This window comes from Silurus meridionalis, chromosome 23, assembly GCF_014805685.1.
Source record: "Silurus meridionalis isolate SWU-2019-XX chromosome 23, ASM1480568v1, whole genome shotgun sequence".
NCBI lineage: Eukaryota > Metazoa > Chordata > Actinopteri > Siluriformes > Siluridae > Silurus > Silurus meridionalis.
In genome coordinates this window covers 8,936,620-8,961,699 of record NC_060906.1, presented here as the reverse complement: position 1 = coordinate 8,961,699, position 25,080 = coordinate 8,936,620, and the positions used below count along the sequence as shown (strand labels likewise).

The 25,080-nt window shown below is 38.0% G+C and overlaps 1 protein-coding gene across 4 annotated transcripts in view; it reads left to right on the top strand.

The window, feature by feature from the left end:
• Positions 1-25,080, top strand: part of scfd2 (sec1 family domain containing 2) — a 138,595-nt gene that overhangs the window by 6,187 nt on the left and 107,328 nt on the right. For all 4 annotated transcript variants that reach the window (XR_006923892.1, XR_006923891.1, XM_046836056.1 and 1 more), the window contains exon 3: positions 15,591-15,718. Coding sequence is in view for 2 of the 4 variants with exons in the window: in XM_046836056.1 (XP_046692012.1) it covers positions 15,591-15,718 (128 nt within the window). In the remaining 2 variants the exon portion in view is untranslated. The remainder of the gene's footprint in view (positions 1-15,590; positions 15,719-25,080) is intronic.

Sequence of the window (25,080 nt, the reverse complement as noted above, 5' to 3'; positions counted from 1 at the left end):
GAGATAGATCCTCTACCGAAGTGCTACCAAAGACAAACCTTAAATAAAAATACATGATTACCGTGAAGAGTCAGGGACGATGAGATCTGTAGTTCGCATTGAATTATATAAACAACTTAAACGTATTTCTACTGGTTTTACTACAGTTACACTGCAATAGTGTGAAGGGTTGCCAGGTCTTGACCATATTACCATTGCAGCTACTGCACAAAATAGACCTTTCTTTCTTCAGTTTCTCTTAGTGTTGGAAACAAGTTCATCCCGGTTGTCTATTTCCAATTCGCTGTTTTAAAACTAACGCTATTTGGTGATCCTTCCAGTGTTACCGAAAGAAAGGGCTTGTCTGGAGCATGGGAGTGCTTAATTTCCATTCTAGTCTATATCCATTTTGCTGTCAAAGTCAACTCTCTGTAGTGCTTATGTGGTTTTAAATCCTATGTTCTAGTGCCAAACATGACCTTCAACTATTACAGTTCTAAGCCTTGTATCCTATTGTGATTCATGATGAGAACAAATCTCCTTATTCAGAGGTAGGAGTGTGGGCTTGATAAGTGTACATGACCTTACGTAAGTGATCTTTTTTGACGAATAGACTGCTTTATTATCTTCAGAGAATGATGTAGTGAAATTATGGTCTATTTTGCACACGCTGGTCATGTCAGCAAGGCTGTAGGGTTGTCCTGTTCATATTTGGGGGTTGCTACAGGGTTTCCTGTTTGGACTAGTTAATGAACAAGCAACCAGCATTGCCCAGTTAATCTCTGCATATTTTGCAAACAAACATTGTTTCTGCCATGTAAATTCCAGCAGCTCCATGTAAAGAGTGATTTGACTGAGTATTACAAGATGCTTGTAACAAACAGCATTCTAGTTCTTTGTTCCTCATCCCACATCTTTGAAATAAACAGGATGGTATAGAGGTCAACCGATTCATTAGTTTTGACAATCAATTAGCACCGATAGCTGATTGCTAAAACAATCTGCAAAAATCCATACAGATAGTTTTTCCAGGTTTATTATACAGTACGAGAGCGGCCTCTAGAGGCGGATCACTAGCGTCATTTGCTGTTTGTTTGTAATGCTTTTTTTCTATTAATTTTGGATGAGTGCTTTTAATGTGTTAATTTTTGTTCCAGTTTAAATAAATGTCTTAAAAGTTCAGTATTATTTTACATGCTATATGTTTTTTACATTTTTTTCTTTATCCAGCATTTAAAAACAAACTAACCATTGATTATTTGGTTACCGGCAAGTACGATTCAAACTAGCTATCGGTATCTGTAAAATCGGTTGACCTTTAGTATGGTCATTTATAAACTGACAGTTGCTTCCTTTGACGAATCAATCGTGGGGGCCAAATCTGATTTTCATCTAATAGCTGTGAAACATTGAAGCCTGTCATCAAAGCACTGAGTCAGCATTCTCTTAAATCAGGTGCATGTTTGGCCACTCTATAGAAAACCTTTGCTGTCCTCTAGAAATCATACTGGACTTTTGAATGCTTTGCCAACAATATACACTATATGGACAAAGTGTTAGGGTGACTGATTTTTCCCAGAGTATGTGGTTCTTTTCAAAACGGTTACCACAAAGTTAGAGGCACACAACTGTATAGGATGGATAAGGAAACATGAAATTTTCCCTACACTTGAACTCTGAGACCCAAACCTGTTCCAGCATGGCAATGCCCCAGTACCGTTTTTTTTTTTTTTAATAAACACGATTTATCACTGCTGGTCATTTTTTCTTTTTTCATTTCTTTTTCAGTTTATTATTATTAACATCTGTGACTATCAACATTTTAAATTTAAAAATTTTTTAAATAAAATGCCTGCTTTGTTAAATAATATAAAATAATAATATTTTATAAAAGAATTTAATGGAATAAATCTAATAAATGCAATACATGTTTTATTACATTGATTAACTTGAGTAATCAATTAAAATGGCACAAATTAAATTGATTAAATTAAATTAATTAATTGGAAAAATGTAATTGAATAGTTTATCTGTTAGACCTTATTTGGATAATACATGAACATGTGTATGTAAGTGTGTGTGTATGAGTGTATGGTACATTTAATTTTTCTAAAGATATGTACTTTTTGCAGCATACTTTCACAAATGTTTTTATTCCTTCTATCCGTCATTCATTCACTCCCTCGAAATGTGGAATTGTCAGGATTTTCTCCTTTTAAGAGAAATTCTTGAAGCTGGACATAAAATGCTAAAGAATTTCTTAGCCTTAGCTGCTAGCCTCTTACTGGTTGGCGGCTAATGTTAGCGCTATGGATTCTTTATCGTTTTCATGCATGCGTAAAACAAATTGTATTTCCGACACGGAGTGACCAGCCACAGTGCTAACTTTAGGTACTTTTTTTTTTTTTTTAAAGACCCCTGGTTTTACTCAGTTTACAATTTTAATAATATATATATTATTACAAGCACACTCCAAAATCTAGTGGAACATCTTCCCAAAAGAGTAAAGTTACTATAACCGCTAATGGGGATTATAAATTAAAGTTTATAAAAGTGCTTCTTACTCGTTTAATAAAAATAGGCCTTTATTGTCATTCCACGTTTGTTTTTTTATGTTTTTTCTGCATCTGGTCACCCAAACCTCCACTTTGTCAGAGTAGGAAGAAAGAACGGCACACTCTGGGTCATTATTGGTTTGCTCATGCGTCAGTCAGGGAGAGTGTCATCTGCACTATAAAGAGAGTAAATAATTAATATAAAAAATGTCCAAACAGAATGACTTCATATGATGAAAATGTGGCCAAAGTTTAATCAGAGCAACATCCTGGACTGAACTAAGTTTTGCAGTTTCTCCACTGTAGGTCCTCACTTCCTTTGAAACAAGGTCTCAGACCCGTGTATGTGGTCCAGCTCCAGTACCCATGTTCTCTACACTCAGGCGGGTCTTGTCATCTGTTCCTCTCCTCCTCCTGTTCCCTCTCATGTGGTTTGAGTGGGGGAAAAATCTCTCTCTGGGTGGCTTGGCTTTTCTCCTCTTTAAGCTCAGCGGGAGGTGCAACTCTTTCAGTTTTTCAGAAGAGAACCAGGCCACTACCAGTGCAGCAGACCTTTACTCTGATTCTTTTGGTATCTTTTCTTTGACACCTTGACCATCTTCAGTGTGGGAAATTGACATCAATCAGTGTTTAGAGCAAAGACGATTAAAACATATTGTGTTTCAATTTCTGTCACAGGATGCACATACACTGGTTTGTGTACACCTGACCATAACATTTCCACATTTCACCACAGTTACAGTTATAATAACCTTCACTCTTTGGGGAAGATGTTCTACTAGATTTTGGAGTGTGCTTGTGGAGATTTCTGGAGATTCATTCAGTCACAAGGGTGTAAGTAAAGCCAGGTAGTGATGTAGGTGAGGTGAGGAGGTCTGGGGTGCAGTCAGCGTTCACATTCATCCCAAAGGTGTTCGATAGTGATTATAGCTCTATAGCAGATCTTCCACTCCAACCGAATGAAAAGCATATCTTCATACTCTTACACAATAACATACACAATCACACACTAGAACTCTCTTCTACACACTAACACAAATTGGAATTCGACACACTAACACACACACTGTCACACACTAGAACACTCCAACATACTCTCACACAATAACATACACAATCCCACACTAGAACACTCATACACACTAACACACGTTAACACATTTACACACAGTAACACAAAATGGAACTCGACACACTAACACACACACACACACACTGTCACACACTAGAACACTCCAACACACTCTCACACAATAACATACACAATCCCACACTAGAACACTCATACAACCTAACGACGTTAACACATTTACACACAAACACAAAATGGAATTCGACACACACACTATCACACACTAGAAAACTTTATCACACTTTAACACACTCTTACACAATGCCACAACTATCACACACTCTTACACACTAACACATCCTTACACAGTAACACACACTATCACACACTCTTACACACTAACACATCCTTACACAGTAACACGCTATCACGCACAAAAACACTCTTACACACTAACACATCCTTACACAATAACACACACTAGAACACTCATACACACTAACACATCCTTACACAATAACACACACTAGAACACTCATACACACTAACACATCCTTACACAATAACACACACTATCATGCACTAGAACACTCTTACACAATAACACATCCTTACACAATAACACACTATTACACACTAGAACACTCATACACACTAACACATCCTTACACAATAACACACACTAGAACACTCCTTACACACTAACACATCCTTACACAATAACACACACTAGAACACTCATACACACTAACACATCCTTACACAATAACACATACTATCATGCACTAGAACACTCTTACACAATAACACATCCTTACACAACACACACCAGAACACTCTTACACACTAACACACACACACACACTATCACACACTCTTACACAATAACACACACTAGAACACACTTACACATCCTCACACAATAACACACACCAGAACACTCTTACACACTAACACATCCTTACACAATATCACACTATCACACACTGAACTACTCGAACATGACATGGGACTCGACACACACTAGCACACACCTTCTATACAATCTTGTTTAAGCTTTTGTGCATCAACAATTAAGCATTAAGTGCATGCGCAATAGTGTTTTGACATGGCAAGGACGTGAGGAAGAGTGATAAAAGTAATTCCAAGTCAGAAGTTTGGAGGTTGTTACGGGGACTAAATGTGGAAAAAGATGTTTAAAAAAGCACATAAGAGTCCATGGTCAGGTGTCCACAAACAATTGACCATATAATCACATCCTCACACGCATGCAAAACATGATAAATCATATTTTAATGGAAACATATACATGTTGATAAATGAGACCTACGGATTGTACATGCTTAGGCTTTCCTTCCTTTGCTGTTATTATGGTGGGCCTCACCCATATTCAGTTCTGCGCTTCCATACGTTTAATTACTCCTTTTGTGTTATTCTGGCCATCCATAAGGAGCAAGTCTATATAATATTTATAAAAAAGATTTTATTCTTGGATTCTAATAGCAGGTCTGGCTAATCTGGCTTTCCTGATTGTAGGTTATTTACCTTTGTAATACTGGAGTGCGTTACAGTAGCTGTAGGTTTAAGGCGCTCGGTTGGCACGGTGTGTGTCTGTATATAAGTGTGTGTGTGTTTGGGGTGGTATGGGTGGTCACTGGGTTTGACTTGCACTGGAAGACCTCACACGTCAGACTGCTAAATGGAGAATTGTTCTTCCTGACCTGGTAGAGTGCTGGCATTTTTACTACCACTGTGAGAGCAGTCATACTTATTTAGTTTGTACAGTAGAGGTTTTCTCAGTATTTTCATATGTGGTTGTGTGAGACATGCCTGTGTGTGTGTGTGTGTGTGTGTGTGAAAGAGTCGCTGCTGTGGGTTGGTGTATTAGTTGGTTTGTTTTGAAGTGATCCTTTCTCATGGCTTCTCATAAGGTTGTGGCTGGAGTCTTATAAATAAAGACAGATGTGTGTAAAAGTGTTCGGTGTGACATTTAGATTGTGTGTGTTTGGGGATTTTTTGGAGTAGGGGGTGAAGGGGTGTAGGTAATTGCCCCCATCAACTTAACTGATCGTGCCACCTTGGGCAGCAACTAAAAGAATTCGATAGCTGGAAATCTTTCATGTCGTTGTGATTAATTCAGCCATAGGGCTTTTGAGCATGAACTGCCCTTTTGAGCTCCTGCCTCTGCATCTTAATAGGGTTCAAGTCCAGACCTGGCCACTCTTTTGAACCATGTTTGTGCTATGAGTTTAAGATCAGAGGCTAATGACTGGACAGCTTCCCTTAAGATTTTCTGGTAAAGAGAATTCTCAAAATTCATATTTCTGCCACTTATGGCAAGCCGCTCAGGCCCTAAAGTGGCACAGTATTTCCCTTACCATCATTCTACCACCACCATGTGTGACTGGTGCGATGATCTTATTGTGGAATACTGTGTTAGCTTTATGATGTAAAACTAAGTTTTAATTGCAACTTTTCTATAGATATCACATTTTGCCCAGTCTGAATGGTCAAAAGTGTAATCATTAACGTGAGCACGTTGCAGCCGTTTAAGTCTGTAGTTTCTCAGATATTTATACACAGATATATACACAGATTTCCTCAGACTTTTTTGGGTGAGTCAAGATATTTATGGATGAATTTTTTTTTGGTAGGCTGGCCACATCTGGGAATTTTCACCACTGTTTTTCTAAGTTTTCTCTATTTGAAGATAATGCCTCTTACTGTGGTTTTGCTGGAATCCCAAAGCTTTAGAAATGGTTTTCCAGTCTGATTTATAGCAATATCTTATTTTCTCATGTCTTGTGGAATTTTTTTCCATTGCTGTATTGTGCTTCTTTCTGAGCCCTCTTAACATTGCTGGAAAGGGTTTTTTCAAAGTTATGTTTAAAATAAAACTGGATTGGCAGTAATCATATTACACAGTGTCTCGTCTAACTAAACTATTTTGTCAATTTGATTAACTGGGTGATTGAGTAACTAAGCGGGAAAATCTTTCATACAGCCAATTGGCAAAAACTTTTTACTCAGGTTATCTTTTCCTTGTATTAAATTTAGGTTTAAGATCGAAAACAATTAGGAATGACAAATATGCAATAGTAGAAGTCAGGAATACTTTTTGTGGCAGTCTAACCGGTGTTAATTTCTGCTACATTTGCTGAATTTGCAAGTGTCACGGGGTTGTTTTCTCTCTATTTCACCCCTCATTTTCCCCAGGTTCAGACTAACAGATCTGTAATCACAACACCTTTTATGGTTCTTAAACAGGCTCCTGCTTGCCATATGCCCTTTCTCTGTACCACAATCCAAGGACATTATACAAAGCTTTAAAGAAAAGCTTTATCTCTTTTACCAGAAGTCTTCAGGTCTGAAACGATTCCTTAAGTATTTCGAATACAAAAAAAAAAAAAAAATCATTGTGGCAAAAAATTTGCTTCGTTTAGTCCATTTAACTACACGGAGCAATGTGTTTCCCCACGGATCATTATTACTGACGCACCATCCACTAAACTCTGGAGCGCTCCAGACAGGTAAACACAGAAGATGTTACAGAATGAAAAATAAAGAGAAACGGAGAGAAAACAGCAAGGGACGAGCTGAAGATTCAGGCCAAGGAAACGAGTTTCCAAAGATTGGGATAATAAGAAAACACTATTCAGTGCATTTACATTTTTATTGATTGATTGATTGATTGATTGATTTAAGAGTAATTTAAAACAGATTTTTATATTTATATTTATATATTTGTATTTTGTTTTATCATGGCAATTAATTGCATTTAATGGGTTTAGTTTTCACAGATATTCTTATTTAATTTAGGCAAATAATCTTAAAGAAACTAAAAAAATAATCGCAGCCTTAAATTCAACCCTGCAAAAGATGTCCTATGTGCCAGTGATGTTCCTCTGGCCTGCTGTTTGAGTCCCCAAAAAGAACTGTACAGGTTTTAGAATCATAAAACCAGGCGATGGCCATAAAGCACCTTAAGGTCAAACTGTAAAGAGGAGGAAATGACTACATTAGGAAATGAAGTTGTGTGTGATAGCAAAAGTCTAGTCTGTATTACTTTGAAGAGATAAAAGCGCCCTATTGCACATAAAGGTGCTGTCAGTACATTTAAGAATAAATGACTTTGTTTCAGTTGCAGGAACAGTGATGTTTGGTCCATTTGGATCACAGGATTGCCATTTTTCATTCATGAATCGATTCTCAGCTCCACTTTTTGCCCGCTCAACCTAGTTTCAAATGCATCAACGCTTGTGTATTCTCAAGGGATTAGGACTGAAGGGGGCAGTAAAAGAGAAAAAGGATGTATATTCCTGTCCTGGGCAAGTGCTCATGGTGTAAGCTCTCTCTGGTATACTGATCAAGATGAAGTGGTTGCTGAAAAGGAAGAAAGGCTCCCAGGTTTGATCCTGATCTCGAGTTACTGTCTTTTGGCATTTGTCCAGTTCTCCCAGTGTCCAAGTAGGTTTGTGGGTCCCTTTTGATGGACTTGCACTATGTCCCAGCCAGTTCAACATGTGATTTTCACATCGTGCTTTGTGTTCATTTGATTGGCTTCAGATATATGCAACCAGGTTTCACTCAGAGAAATGTTATTAAACAGGATGTTTAATGTGGTGTTATATTTAATGTGTATGATGATGTATGTTCTAGTATTCGAACATTTTTAGATTATACCTCTATGTTATATACTTTATACGTACTTCTGCACTGGACACACACTGAGGAACATGTAATGCATAGCACAGCACGCGGCTGTTTGCTAATGATGTAAATGAGAAATCTAGTATTTTCCAACATAGCATTCTTACAGACAGTGTATCTTCTGTGGTGGTCTTGTCTTCTCACTAAGACAAATTTACTGCTGATAGAGAAAAACTGAGTAGCAGATGAAAGAAACATTGAGCACAACAATGTAATGTTGATCCTTCATCAAGTACTGTATGAGTGAACTGAAAAATATGATTCATTGATTGAGGTATTTTGAGTTAATGTCCTTTTTTTTGTCCTGTCCTTTCCTGTCTTGTCTTGTCCTGTCCTGTCCTTTCCTTTCCTTTCCTTTCCTTTCCTTCCCTTTCCTTTCCTGTCCTTTCCTATGCTTTCCCTTGCTTTTCTTTCTCTTCCCTTTCATTCCCTAAATTTTCCTTTCCTTCCTGTGCCTTCCCTTCCTTTCGCTTCTATTAGTTTGGCTTCCTTAACATCCCTCCATTCCCTTCACTTCCTTCCCTTTTTCCTTTTCCTTTTCCTTTCCTTTCCTTTCCTTTCCTTTCCTTTCCTTCCTTCCTTTCCTTTCCTTTCCTTTCCTTTTCCTTTCCTTTCCTTTTCCTTTCCTTTCTTGTCTTGTCTTGTCCTTTCCTTTCCTGTCTTGTCTTGTCTTGTCTTGTCTTGTCTTGTCTTGTCTTGTCTTGTCTTGTCTTGTCTTGTCTTGTCTTGTCTTGTCCTTGTCTTGTCTTGTCTTGTCTTGTCTTGTCTTGTCTTGTCTTGTCTTGTCTTGTCTTGTCTTGTCTTGTCCTTTCCTTTCCTTTCCTTTCCTTTCCTTTATTTTCCTTTCCTGTCCTTTCCTTTCCTGTCTTGTCTTGTCCTGTCCTGTCCTTTTCTTTCCTTGCCTTCTTTTGCCCTCCCTTGCCCTGGCATCCCTTCTCTTGCCTGCCCTTTTATTCCTTTTCCCTTCTCTTTCCTTGCTTTGCTTTGCCTTGCTTTTCCTTGCCTTTCCTTCTCTACCCTTGCACTTCCTTCGCTTCAGCCCCTTTTGTTTGTCTTGCCTGCCTTCATGTCTTTTTGTTCTTCCCACTTTACTAATACAGAGTTTGCAAGACACAGTGTGATAATATCACACAGACAATAAAGATCGGGTTTCTTGACCTGCTCCAAATGAGTGAATGAGACGTTGATTAACTTCAATAAACAAACTGCAATGATTTCAGTGTAATTGCTCAGGGTTGAATGTAGCTAATTGTGTAATTCTTTGATATGAGAGACACACTAAGTGGTAAACACAGCTATAATGAGCAGACATGTTTATTACTTTATAATATTGCGCATGGAAGATCTTCTGTTATTGTTTGCTCATTACTGTGCTGTGATTTTAGTGCACAAACAAATTGATTAAGTATAGTTTTTTTTACTTATCATTTGGAAGCAAGTTTCCTCCAAAGAGTTTGAAATATGTTGTGGTTCACACAGTTCAAGCTTTGAAGAGTGCAAGAGTGATGTAAGTACTGTGGAACATATTGTATCAATTGACCAAAAACAAGTTCAGGATAGTTTTAGTAAGGACTCAATCACAAGGGTTGGCATAAATGCGAGTACTCAGAAGTGTAACATTCAAACCATGAAGTATTTACTGACAATGCGCATGTATTGCATTTGTATTCAGCCCGACGCCAATCTACGCCTTTTCCACACCTGCACCTCTTTTGGCATTTGGGTTTCACAATATGTAAAACATGTTTTGGTCCAAAACTTAACAGAAAATCATGCGATAGAGCAAACATCTGTTGCACAATGCCGCTTGATCTAGTGTTCCATAGAACCACCTCTGGCTGCTTTTACATCTGCAAGCCTTCTGGGATATAACTATCAAATATGTACACCTGGATCCTAATCTTTTTCCCATTCTTCCTGGCAACATTGCTCTGTTATGTTGAATGGTGATGTTTGGTGAACAGCAGATTCAGTTGGAAACAGATTCATTAAACAGATTTATGTTTTTTGGTTATTTACCTCTAGTCTAGTGTAGCTTTGGCAGTATGCTGCAATTGGTTCCATCCGTCTTGCCCTTAACCCTAAATATTTTCCATAGCATGATACCAGCTGTGGACGAAGTACGCAAACCATGTAGTTGAGTTAAAGTAGAGATACAAAAGGTAAAATATGACTCCAGTAAAAGTGTCCCTTTAAACTTTCATTTGAGTAAAAGTACAAACGTATTTACTTTCAAATGTACGCAAGTATGCAAAGTTCTATGATTTATTATGGCTATTATGTTCTTATTATCATTTTGTCACAAGACTCTTAATCAACTCAGTTTATGCAAAATGACTCTAATGTTACTCTATTAATAGAATGATGTTCTTTTTCTTTTTATGGCTGCTCCTTCCTAACTCCCTGGATTCCCTTCCTAACGCAACCCTCCCCATTTATCCAGGCTTGGGACCGACACTAAGAGTGCACTGGCTTGTGCAACCCTAATGATTCTATTAATAGAATGATATTAATGAGTCAAAAACTGATTGATATCTTTTAAAATGATCATGAGCCCAAAAACCTTTTCAACAGCTTAAAAAAAATAAGGCCATTCGGTGTTGTGGGGATTCTTCCATCGTTTATTCCTCTCTAAATCTTCTGATTTTCAAATTGACGCTGAACTGTATGCTGGTTGTTGGCTTGCTGCGTGTTTGACCAGTAAATGTTTATCCACTCATTAATAAAAATGGAGTGCTGATTTTGCAAAATGTAGTTGAGTGAAAAGAGTTTTAATGTTGAAATTTAGGGAAGTTGCTAACTTCCCAAATAGAAATAATTCAGTAAAGTACAGATACGTGAAAAGCTACTTAAGGTCAATAACGAATTACATTTACTTTGTTATTGTCGACTACTGCATGATGCCTCCACCACCCTGCTTTACTGCTTCACTAATATGGTGAAGAACATATTCAGAGTTCATGCATCTCTGTTGCAGCAATACATTTTTACTGATTTATGGTTCTCTGAGGCTCTAAATACATGTCTGGACTTTGTGCACAGATGGTCGCACAGGGAAAAGTGTTGATTTTGGATTGAAAAGAATGATTGCCATGAAAAAATGTCCAAAGCAATTTTGAAAATACTTAACAGCCAATCACTGAAAGCACAGCTTCCCCATTCGGATATTTGACCTGAGCACGAGTCATTATTTTTTCCTTGGTTTTCGAAATGTCTGAGATTGTCAATGAGCCCTTCCTCACATTTGGAACGGCCCTCTGAACAATTCCAGAGACATATTTTGAAAATGTAATTTTAAATATATGTTGCACTCATATCATATCTGTATTTAATATTGAAGGTTGGCTTTCAAAGTATATTTTCCATTAGTTATTAAAGGAAGGTCAAGATCTAGGCACCAATAGTTGAACTATTGGCCATCTGCAAAAATCCATACCAATTATTCTGGCTTCCGGTCCGCTGTCATTACGAGAGCGGCCTCTAGAGGGGAATCACTGATGCAATGTGCTGTTTTAGTTTTTACACGCGAGACTGCACGGTGCACGGAGAGCGCTAAATTATATCTAAAATGTATTTTTTGTAAAATAAATAATAATAATAATAATAATAATAAACTCCAGTACTATTTTACATTTAGTGTTGTTTGTTTTTTAATCCAGTATCCATTAAAAAAATATTGGTTGATTTATTGGTTATCAGGTAATACGATTTCAACCTAGCTATCGGAATCAGTAAAATCCACAATTGGTCGACCTCTAGTTATTAACGTAGCCTAATTATTTGTTAGATTCACTCACCAATTATTTGCATATGCGTAAGTAAGTAAATAAAATTCTGATTACAACAGCAATGAAAATAATAAATAAATGTCATCATGATAGTAATACTGCTCTTTTAATAAGCGATATATCTCTTGAAAAGTGATGCTTATTTGTGTGTATGGTGTATAACATTTTAATAAACTAATCTAGCATTTGGAGGCAAAATAAATACATTTAAGATTATAATAAAATCTCCTCAATAATACTGGTAGTTACTCCGGCCCATGTCATGTTCTGTTACAGACCGACCCCTATTAAAGAAAAATTATTTTGCCCTCACAGAAAAAGGTTTGCATTATTTCTTTAGTATTTAGGAAGGTATTTTTAGTAGAAACAGCAATCTGTACTTTGTCATATTGTAAAAAAAAAATAATAATAAATAAATAAACACATCCTGAGCCCTGTTTGTTCCTCCTGAACCCTGGATGTCCCCCTATTCCCCCATGTTTCAGCTTCAGCTCTGTCACAGGTCAGCTTTCGTTCATAAATGAGTGTATGATGACTTAGGGGTTGTGTGTGTGTGTGTGTGTGTGTGTGTGTGTGTGTGTATCTGCATGAGAAGACCACAGATTTGTTGGTTTACGTAGTATTTAGCTAGTTCAAATCTCATTCTTGACTGCTCTGTCATGGATTTCCAGGAAGGGTTCAACTGCCCCTGCCCTCTTCCCCCTACACACACTCACTCTTTCTCTCACACACACATGCACACAACCCCACACGCACACACAGAAGAACGAATGGCAACATGAAAAAAAAAAGAAAGGGTAGAAATGCTTGTCTCAACATTTTGATGTTTTCACAGAAAACAGACTTTATATTACACACACACACACACACACACACACACACACACACACACACACACACTCTTATGCATTTATCCCCATGGCTGGTCCATGTAGCCCAGGGGAAACGCGTAGTAAGGCATGGGCGATGGAGGGAGGGAAAAGGACAATTTTGGGGGGTAAATTGGAACCATACTGTATTGCATCTGGAACATTCGCCTTCTTGGAAAACACACACTGATCCTCGCACATACACATGCACACAGGGTCCAGTCTTAACTTTGGTATTTGAACCATGTAGACTATGTGTACATCTGTGTGTGACATGCAGAATCACTTACACCGGACACCATGACGCTTACACACAAGGATGCTATACATACCAGCCTGCAATTGCAATTAAGGTGGTTAGGAGTAGAGTGTGTGTGTGTGTGTGTGTGTGTGTGTGTGTGTGTGTGTGTGTGTGTGTGTGTGTGTGTGTGTGTGTGTGAGAGAGACACATTTTTGCAAAAGCCTAAAGCCCCCCCAAGCACAGTAAAGTCTGAGTCAGTTAAGTCAACATGACACTTCTCAAAACGTCCTCTTCACAATAGACAAAAACCGAGACGGGATCCAAACCGCTCTGCTTTTGCCCCTATTTCTCTTGCTTTTTTAGTCTCGTTTTTTAGGAGTGATGGAGTTTGGCGGAGTCGGGGTCTTTCTGCCAGGACCCCGTCTGGAACATATTATGCCTGAGATTCAACACATGGCAACAGTTACACAGAGAGGGAGGGAGAGAAGGGGAAAGACAGACGGAGGGAGGGATGGAGGGAGGAGGGGGATCGAAAAAGAAAAACATAAGAGATTTAACATTGGGCTGTGTGTCAGTGAGACGCCCCCGCATGCGGCACTCGCCTTCTTTCTTCTCGTATTCTGCATTTTAAAAAAAAAAAAAAATGCTTGTTCTTTTGCTTTCCTGTCCTTCGTTTGACATCAACCACTCTTACTTTTCCTTCTAACTTTATACAATGGTTGGTTCCTCGTCTCAGGATCCTGTTCCACAAAGCTTTTGTATCCTTTTTTTTTTTTGTACATATTTGCATCAGTAAAAAACAATTTATTTAGAAGAAGAAGAATAGACTTTGTCACATATACATTACAGCACAGTGAAATGTTGTTCTTCGCATATCCCAGCTTGCTTAGAAGCTGGGGTCAGAGCGCAGAGTTGACCATGATATGGCGCCCCTGAAGCACGTAGGGTTAAGGGCCTTGCTCAAGGGCCCAAGAGTGGCAGCTTAGCGATCCCGGGGCTTGAACCCCCGACCTTCCGATCAATAACCCAGCGCCTTACCCACTGGAGCTACCACTCCCCCTAATTTATGTATACATAATTATTTTGTAGATGCGCTCCACTTTTATTATTTAGGACCAATATTTGATATGTAGGTTGATTTCTCCTCGCTAAACGGTTTCTCGAGCACGTTCTCTCATCTACGTGAACACGGCGTATCACAACACTACGGAGACCGAAGCGAGTCTTACATAGAATGTGGATTAACATGGCAGAGGTAGAGCTGCATCTTCCTAGAGACAGAACAGGAAAAGAACGTCTGTTTTTTATTTCATCAAGGCTAGTTTGTCTGCACCAAAGAAATAAAAGTGAACAATCTGTACCATATCGAATGGAAATCGCAATGGGGTGAACCGTATCTTTAATGTTTAGTATATAATATCGATTTTCTGCACTTGCTTGAGTTTTTTTGTAAGAATAGAAAAAATATTAGTAATAATAAATAATAAATAATAAATGCGATTTGCAGAGCAAAATAACTCGAAGTGCTTCAGGTGTCAAAACACAAAAAGAACTGAACCAATGAACAATAGAAATTATTATAAATGTTTTTTGTTGTTTGTTTATTTAACTATAAATTCGTTTACTAAACATAAAATTAGCTAAAACTATATATCTTCACGGTACTGTATGTGCAAATTCTACACAGAAATGTTGAAAGTACTGTATTTTACTCTGTTTTGAAGCCTTATTGTTGAATGATGTGGGAAAATGTCTGACATTTTGAATCCTTATAACCTATACTGCACTTTATTTATTGAATGTTTGTATGGTTTGTTTCTCTCTTTAAATATGATCCCTCGGAAGTATATTTGGTGAATAATAACGCATGTAAGATTCCTTTTAAAAGTTATAACAAAAAATGATGATTCTGCATAAAAAGCCTAACAAAAGGTTAGCAGCGATAAGGTAGTAAGAAGAGGCTTGAATAATGGCAGATGGACATTTTAAAAACTACATGGCATTTTTTAGACCAAGGCAGGAAGTGATGAGGTATCATTGTTTGTTTGTTTTTTTGTTTGTTTGTTTCAATTGTGCTTCTCATTAAGATGAAAAAAAAAAAAGAAAAATAATAAAAAATTGAAAATAGCTCTTTGTTATGACTTGGTTAGAAGTCGTGCCAAAGCTGATAATGACAAATATAACAGGAACAAATCATTACAAAGAATCATCAGCCAATCATATCTGATGAGAATTCTAAGGAGGAGGAGGAGTTTGCTGTTGTAAGCCACGCCCACCTTGGACTTTTGCTTTGCTACACGATGAAACTGTAGTAGTTACAATAGTTTCTGACCCACATTTACCCGCAATTGACCACACATGACCTCTGCTCTCCAGGTCCGCGGCAGCTCAGTCGCTATGGGAGACGATTCTCGTCGCTAAGCAAAAGGAGGCGGTGATGGAGGTGAGGAGGCAGCTCGTGGAAGCGGCCAGCAAAGAGAAGCTGCCAATCAAAATGGGTCTGGGTATGCCCAATGTGCACACACGTGCACACACAAATTCCTCTATCTCTTACATGAAGCCACATCAAGTTCCAGTCACACACACACCCCCACACACACCAGCCTTGCTCAGTTGTAAGCTCCAATCCTATAGGGTTGATTGACACTCGAGTGCCAGTACAGCATGACTCAAATGCAGCTCGGCTCCGTTAGCACCAGTTCAACAACCACAAATGCGTTGTGCTCCAACGGGCTTTTAATGAGTGCCGTCTTGACACGAGGCCAAACAGCAACTCACACACACACACACACACACACACACACACACACACACACACACACTCAAACCCAATTCATCTCTTCGGCTCCCAATGGACGGGCAACCGAAGCTCACATTAAACCTGATTTATTATTTGCAGTTTGATTTATTTATTTTTCTGTGACCGAGAAGATAGATCAAGAGAAGTGGCATGTTGCGAACAGACAGTTCGAAAGAGGAAAGAGTGTGTGGGGTAATGAAGGAGGGAGAGAGAGGAAGAAAAAACAGGAGGAAATATTTAGGCTTGGGGAAAGAGCCACAGCGCCTCCTTCAGGTGTCCCAGAGTATTTGTTGTGTGTGGAAAGCATGTGGGGCTGCAAAGGAAATCTGAAACACATGTTGATACACACACACACATGCACACGTCCTATTGTTTGTAAGTTAAGCTACAAGGGCAAAATGAACACGAAAAATTCGTTTTGTACAGAGAAGCAATTTCTATCCACTGTTTCACTCCCTTACAAACACACACACACACACACACACACACACACACACACACACACACACCTGAACACACTCACAAATCCTCACCATGTACTTGGAGCTTTCTCACTGAGAAGACCTTTTTTTTTAATCGAGACTCTTGTAGAAGCAGAGCTTTGGCACACAACACACATATAATGGAAGTCTGTAGACCATTTATTGGAACATTCTTCAGTAAACATTCACTTCAACAGAAGCGACTTGTGATCGCAGAATCTGTGTTTATATAACCGCGTAGCCTGAAATATTATATGCTGAAGAAGCTGGCGCATTTGAATTATGAATTATGAATAGACATTATCTTGTGAATGTTTGAGTTGATACCATAGTCAACATTCAGCATACAGTATACAATGGGTTGAAAGGTTCGATCCCAACCTCGAAAGACCTGAATCTACACCTAAAACAGAACGTTTTGGAAAAAAAGAACCTCCTTAGATCCCGTGTGGGAAAACAAACATTTGACGTATTTCGAATGCGCAGGCATCAGCCAAAATCTCAACTCTCCCTTTTCCTTTGTGTATCTTACACTATTTAATTCAGTGCAATGCATTTGTATTTGTAGAGCGCTTTTAACAATGGACATTGCCTCAAAGCAGCTTTAGAACTAAATCGAATGTATAAGTTTCTTCCTTGTAATTGTTAAAAGTTTGTCTCTAATAAATGAGCCAGTGGCGACTGTGGTGAAGGAAAAACTCCCTGAGATGGCATGAGGAAGAAACCTTAAGAGGAACCAGACTCAAAAGGGAACCCATCCACATCCTCAACACCAAATGTCCATTCATTACAATTCCATTATTGTTAAGGTGTGCAGGCGATTCTATGCACCCTGTGGTCCTGAGCCATTGTAGTCTAGACTGTTGATCTTAATTGCACTTACTTAAAATGGTTCTTCTCATCATTCACTTTGCCATTTTGCCGAAATGGTATTGTTTAAATGTTTATTTTATAATTTTAACCTTTTTGTTTTATTATTATTTGAACCTTATTGAACATTGTAAAGTCTCTCTAAAACTAAGAATCTCTCTTTCCATAGAGCTGCATGCAAAGTTTGAACAAGCGAGCAAACAACTAAAATATATACGATTAAGCGAAACGAGCAATTATTCACGACAGGGTTTACACTAGAGCCAGCTTATGTATCTTTTCAAATTGATTTAGATTCTCCAAGTTAAACAAGTTTGTTTTTACATCCCTTTGTGCAGTGTTCCAGGCTAAACAGGAAATTACTAATTACTTATAAAAAATACTTATTTTTCTGTTCTGACATGGGTGTAGCCATTTATTTTTTTAGAAAAATAATATTTGAAAGAAACTAATAAAAATGAGAGAGAACCAGTTTTTAGACAGTACAAGTACAGCGATGGACACTGAATAAGGAATGTTCACATGAGCATTTATGGGGCAGCACAAACCTTGTCCCTATGGATTTCTATTAATCATTGTTGCAGTTTTATTTGTTACCATTAAATGGACAAATTAATCCGCAAAAGCAAGCAGATGAATCAAAACAAAAAGTTTATATTTGTCATTACAACATTTACAAAGAATGTGTAATTTCTACAAAGAAGTTGTGGGGTTATAAATGAGGGTTTTATTAGTATTAGTCTGAATGTTGGAGAATACTGCGCAAGTGCTTCTTTTTAATTTGCCTTTAATATTTACATCTTCTAGACACTTACTGACTTACTATCTACTATCCCTACTAACATCTGTGTGCATCCAGAGATCCATCGAAGTGTTCCTAAAATTTCGGCAGACAAATTGGACATCCAGAAAATCCCATATACTTCCATAAGTGAATTATGAGGTTTTGGGTTTCTCACTTAGGGGGACAGAATGACCAAGTCTAAATTACACCTAGAGTGCATAGCAATTATTAGTAGTAGTAGGATAAGTGTATTAAAAGGTTTTTGATTATTATCATTAAACAGTTTGGAGGCATCACATCTTTCACTACCGAATCTTAGCTTTCACCCCGAGTTCGACTCATTTAAATCCGGCTCACACAACCAACCCCAACAGCAGCGAAGTAGTCTAAATATCTCTAATGAAGTTCGTTAGACTCCAGTTTTACAGAATTCAAAGCGTATATGCAGACCAGAGCTCTGCCAATCTTCACTCACGGCTCACAGCGCGACACTGAGGCGTGTGCCGTCTTTCTAGTTTTCCGTAATATAAGTCATATGTCCTTAATATACATTCATCTTTTAGCATTAGTCATCGTACAGATGTTTGTAGATGATGTCATAGCGTGTAACGTGTGTGTGTGTGTGTGTGTGTGTGTGTGTGTGTGTGTGTGTGTGTGTGTGTTTGTGTGAGAGTAACTCATTTCGTGCGAGAGGGCTGCTCTATTTCAACTTGCAGGTCTGCTTTTTTTTAACACTTATTTTTGCATATATGTTTTGTGCGCACGTGTGTGTGTGTGTGTGTGTGTGTGTGTGTGTGTGTGTGTGTGTGTGTGTATATATATATATATATATATATATATATCATAAATTAATTTTAACGGCACTGGTTTTATTAACGTGCAATTAATGCAAATTGAAAAATGTATTAATAATTATAAAATCAAAACCTTCAACGCAACATATTTGTTCACGACATCTTTTCTTTACTCAGATATCAAAAAATAAACTATCGAAAAATGATTTTAATCACTTCTGGCAATTAAAACCGTCCGTGTGGTAAAAAAGCAAAAGTTCCTTTGGTGTCCTGATGATTTACATAATTGTATACACCATAATTACTGTAAAGCATTTACACGAATTTTTTTTTACGAGATGCCCTGTCAGCTGAAAATGTAAACAAGCTTGTGTAAGTAAATTGCTTAGTTCAAAGAAAGAGAAGTAATTGGGAACCTCATATTTCTATGCCTTCTTTCATGCTTTTGATAGACATTAACTAGTTTTTTGAAAAACATGTATGACCTATGAAACATGTCTAGTCTTCATGCTCTATGTTGAGTTTGGTTTCACTAATAATAATCATACATTTGCATAAAATGCCCATGTTGAATATAGTATTGAAAAATGTAAAAAGTATTAATTTCTAATAGTTAAAATGTGACTTCAAGTTGAGATTAATCACGAGTTAAATCATGAAAATCTTGCGATTAAACATTTTATTCGAATTATAGCCCAGATAGATAGATAGATAGATAGATAGAGAGAGAGAGAGAGAGAGAGAGAGAGAGAGAGAGAGAGAGAGATAGATAGATAGATAGATAGATAGATAGTCGACTGTATAGAAATCTCAGTTAGCTTTGTGCACTGAATAACAACTTTTTCATGATCTCCAAGCCAATAGAAACATAGCAGTGCCTGAAACATCATATTACATATCAAACACACACACACACACACACACACAAACACTATTGCTATCCGCTTATGCTCTTGGACCTAGAATTGGTCTTTTGGATGTTAATATGTATTCATATATGCAGATTTATTTAAAACAATTTTGTTCTGAAACTCTCTGTGACACCGTCCTTATAGACTTTAAAAAGTTTATTCTTTCCTTTTTTTTTTTTCTTTCGTTCTTTTACATCCCATTCTGCATTTAGTCCCTATCTGCTGTTCTAATAACCGCCACTCTTCTGGGAAGATGTTCCACTAGATTTTGTGGAGATTTGGGGCAATCTATTCAGCCACAAGAGTGTTAGTAGAGTCTGGTATTGTTGTCGGTGAGGTGAGAAAGCCTGCAGTCTGCATTTCAGTTCCTCCATAGATGTTCAGTAGGGTTTAGAGCTCTATAGCAGACCACTCAAGATCTTCCACACACTTCCAACCCATGTAAAGCATATCTTCATGGAGCTAGCATTGTGCACAGGGTTATTGTCACGCTGGAAAAGGTTTGGGTCATCTAGTTCAAGTGAAGGAAATATTTAATGCCACAGCATCCAAAGACATTCAGTACAATTGTATGCCTTTGACTTTGCGGGAACAGTTTGGGGGAAAAAGCACATATGGCTGGAAAAGTCAGGTGTCCCAATACTTTTGTATTATTATAGTGAACATTTTGTCAGCTATAGTTGTTGGAATTGTAATTATCTTCTCTTTAATGTCTGCTCACAAATCTTAATCTCTCTCTCCTTCTCTCTCTCCCTCTCTTTTGTTCTCAAGCTCCCTCTCAGTTTTGAGTTATGCTTGGCGAATTAAGTGAATACTAGGTGAAAGCTGACTTACTCCACGACTCTACTGCACAGAGCATTTTATCCCACGATATTTCCTGCAAGAGTGAAGGATTATTGGACTGTGGTGAGACCTGAGATGTTGTATGGTTTAGAGACAGTGGCATTGAGTAAAAGACAGGAGGTGGAGCTGGAGGTAGCAGAGCTGAAGATGTTGAGGTTTTCGTTGGGAGTGACGAAAATGGACAGGATTAGAAATGAGTTTATTTAGAGGGACAGCACATGTAGGACGTTTGGAGACAAGGTGAGGGAGGCGAGATTGAGATGGTTTAGACATGTAGAGGAACATGGGGTATATCGGTAGAGAATGCTGAGGATGGAGCCACCAGGAAGGAGAAAAGAGAGAGGCCAAGGAGGAGGTTTATGGATGTGGTGAGGGAAGACATGCAGGTAGTTGGTGTGAAAGAGGCAGATGTAGAGGACAGGGGGGTATGGAGACGGATGCTTTGCTGTGGCGAACCCTAACGGGGGAAGCTGAAAGAAGTAGTTTTCCAAGTAATGCCGTGAGAAAATTTGTACAATTTAGTTTCACCCGTGCCACCCGGTAAACGATACAACTTCAATTTTTTTTAAAAACCAGACTCTTTACTTTACTTACAGTTTTAATTTATTTGCTGACAATGTTTTTTCTTCACAATACGCACCGTTTTCAGCTCACCAACCTGTTTTCTGTCATTGCAAGGCTTCTTAAATCTACTACTGGTGGATAATTTCTTTCGCACACCACAGATGTAGACTATTTTATAAAGCTCAAAATGAATGCGGCAGAAGTCAACGAGAAGTATGGGGTTAACATGGATGAAAACTGAGGGTGTCAGTGACATAAACATGACTGAGAACAGAGACATTCCTGATCACATGTTCATCATCATCTTTTCTCTGCTTGTGTCCCAAATGGTGGTTGTTCAGCCTGGATACATTTTAATATATAAGATACAACATTTGAAATTCTCTTGTATTAATATATTAATATGATGCCATCAGTGGCAGTGATTAACAGTCAGGTATGAAGCGGAGTGCATTCGGTGATGTGTATAGTTGAGGTCTAACTGGCTATAATAACACTGTTACAGTTGGAACGTTTTTGATTGATCCTAAAGCCTGGTGTTTCATTTCTAAGCACAGAATCTACAGTACTGAAGTCTAGGCTTCGTTTGTATGATTGGAAAATGTGTTGATATTGAGAAATGATTGCATAGTCCAGTAAAGGACAAACATGTGGCTTTGGAGTCTAGTTTTACTTGGCTTCATTTCTCAATAATGTGATCCTGATTTTGTCTCAACAACAACTTTGACATTTTCTTGGACTTGGATTTCCTACAAACTGTTTCGGTTTTTAGTGTTCCCTATTTATTTATTTTTAACTATGTATCACTTGTATTTATATACAATATAATCATGGATGTGTGCTTTGTAAGTACCTCAGATTTTCAGGAACGTCAAGGAATTATCCCATTCACTTTTTGACCAGTAATTAAAAAAATAAATCAAGTATAAATAAAGTTTTTTTCACCGGTCTCGTTTTTTTAGCTCTGATTTGATTTGTGCTACACAGGAAATTGAGCGCATTCCAATTAAACCAAAAAGAAAAGCAGTGCAATAAATGAGCAAAAGAATATAAAGCTGCATGTCAGATTATTATGGTGGCTGTAAAATGCAGAACATGTACAAAACCAAAAGCATGAATACAAGCCAGAAACACAACTGGAAAATGGATCAGCAAATCGTGAAACAAAAACAGTAAATGTAGAAGCAGGACAGCAAGTCAGGAAACGGGACAGCAAATCTGGAGATGGGACAGCAAACTGTGAAAAGGGAGACAGCAAACTGGGAAAGGGGATGGCAAATCTGAAACAGAACAGCAAACTAGGAAATTGGACTGTAAATGTTGAAGCAGGACAGCAAATACTGAAGCGGGACAGCAATTCGGGAAACAGGATAGCAAATTCAGAAATGAGACAGCAAATCTTGAAACTAATGGACAAATAGGATAGAAAATGTAGAAGCGGGACATCAAATCAGGAAAGGGAATAACGTTGAAGCAGGACAGCAAATCTGGAAACAGAACAGCAAATCTGGAAACAGAACAGCGAATCGGGAAACAGGAGAGCAAATCCAGAAATAGAACAGCAAATCTTGAAACAAGAAAGCAAATCGGGAAATAGGAATGTATAAGCGGGACAGCAAATTGAAAAACTGGACATCAAATCGAGAAAGGAAATAACAAATGTTGAAAAAGGAAAGCAAATTAGGAAACAGGACAATCTGTAAACTAAGCAGCAAATCTTGGAAAAGGACAGCGAATCCAGGACAGTATATTCTGAAATAGGACAGCAAATTTAGAAAATTGCTAACTTGCTTCGTCATTTTCCGATTTGCTGCTCTGTTTTCTAATTTGCTGTCATAGTTTATTTATTTATTATTTTTTCATAAACTTTTGTTAATTAACCTCTGTAAAGGTCCAGTCTTTAAGTATGTACCAGAACTTAAAACACCCTAGCGAAAGACATGGCAGCTCAGAACCGATTGATTGTGAAAGCGTAAGTTCACAGAATGGCAAACAATCTCCAGCAAGTTTTTTCCACCATGTTCACCTCCATGGACGCGAAAACCAAACCGAGTGTGTGTTTGTGTTGTAATGGGTCATGCGGGTTTTTCCAAAATGATCAATTCCTTTCAGGAACGAGCGGAAGCGGAATTAAAATCAGTGAAAAACACGTCCTCAAACGGAGTATTCCAGCAAAAGATTTTAGTTTAGAGTAGCTTCTTCTTTTCTGAAATATCTTCAGACAGTTAGTTCTCTATCTTTGCTCCCCCTGACATCCCCACAGCATGGACTAGTGAATATATAAGTCAAAGCAACTCGAAATATGTTTTAGCCCATTTTTCACACACACCGAGACAAGATTTTTTTTTCCTCTCGTCTTGGCCCATGGCAGCTCACAGGAAATACTCCTCGTATCTGCTCGGTGTTATGGTTTATAGGTTTTTAATGCACACCCCCACCCCCACCCTCACCCCTCGGGCTATACTGGGTCAACACAACCTCGCTCTCACTCAGTCTTTCTCTCCACCCTGCTTCCTGTGTCCCTTATGATTTTCTCTAAGAGCTTTGGCATACGTTTGTACACTTGGCTTACATGTACTACTTCGGTAAATAAGCTTGGGATAAGATCCACCACTGGCTACACACAAACTCTTAAAGAGAGAGATTAATAGAAATAGTTGGCTTAAACCCACGCAAATAAGCGTTCGTGTTTTTCCAACAAATACCTTTCTATCTGTTCTCTTTCACACGCACTTCTTCTCCATACTATTTCGTTCGACACGCCGTCTCTGTCTTGTCCTGCAGCCTGGTCACCCCCATCTACTTAGTGAAACTCAAAACAAATGATGTCTCAGACTACAAATAAGAGATAGTGTTCATTAACTATAACACACTATAACAGGCCATTCGTTTTTGATGCAATGTTTCACATTAAATCTCTATTGTCATGTGACATGTAGTCGCACAAAAAACTTTAAGAAATTAAAAATCTTGCGCATCTTCTGTAAGTTTGTTGATGCCTGCAATAGACTTTTTTTTTGCAATGTGAAATCACTTGCATTTCAATGGAGATTCATTCACGTCCTTTCTTTCTCAAACTCAAAAAACGTTTGTTTTAGTCATGCGCCAAGTTTCAAATCAAACACCAAAATCCGCCATGATGCGCACATCGTGCGTTTAAAACCGTCCGTGTGGAAACTCAGCTCAAGGTTCCGTTTGGAGTCCTGATGATTTACGTAATTTAAAACACTATCATTACTTTTAAAACATGTACAAGAATATTTTGTGTTCATGCTCTATGTTGAGTCTGGTATCACCATTAATAAACATACATTTGCATAAAGCATCCAAATTCTTCCATGGCAATGTTGATTATAGTATTAAAACTTGAAAAGTATTAATTTAATGTACATTTAGAACAGATAGAAATGTGTGATAAAGTTGCAATAGAAAGAGTTCAGTTGTCTAGTTGTTAGAGCACGTATTGCTGTGGTATTAGTAAAAAATAACATGCCTGATTTATCCCAAATTCTTACTAAACCCATAAATGCTAACAACCTTAATAAAATAACTAACATAGGCCTTATCCTCACTAGCACATTAGACGCCGTTGCCCCCATCCAGTTAAAAAAGGTTAGAGAAAAAACTCCTGCACCGTGGTATAATAGTCATATGCATGCCCTCAAGAGAACAGCCTGTAATCTGGAGAGAAAATGGAGGAAAACTAAATTGGAGGTATTTAGAAATACATGTAAAGACATCATGCTCATCTACGTAGAAAACAACCAAAACAATCCCAGGTTCCTTTTCAGTACAGTAGCTAAATTAACAACAAATCA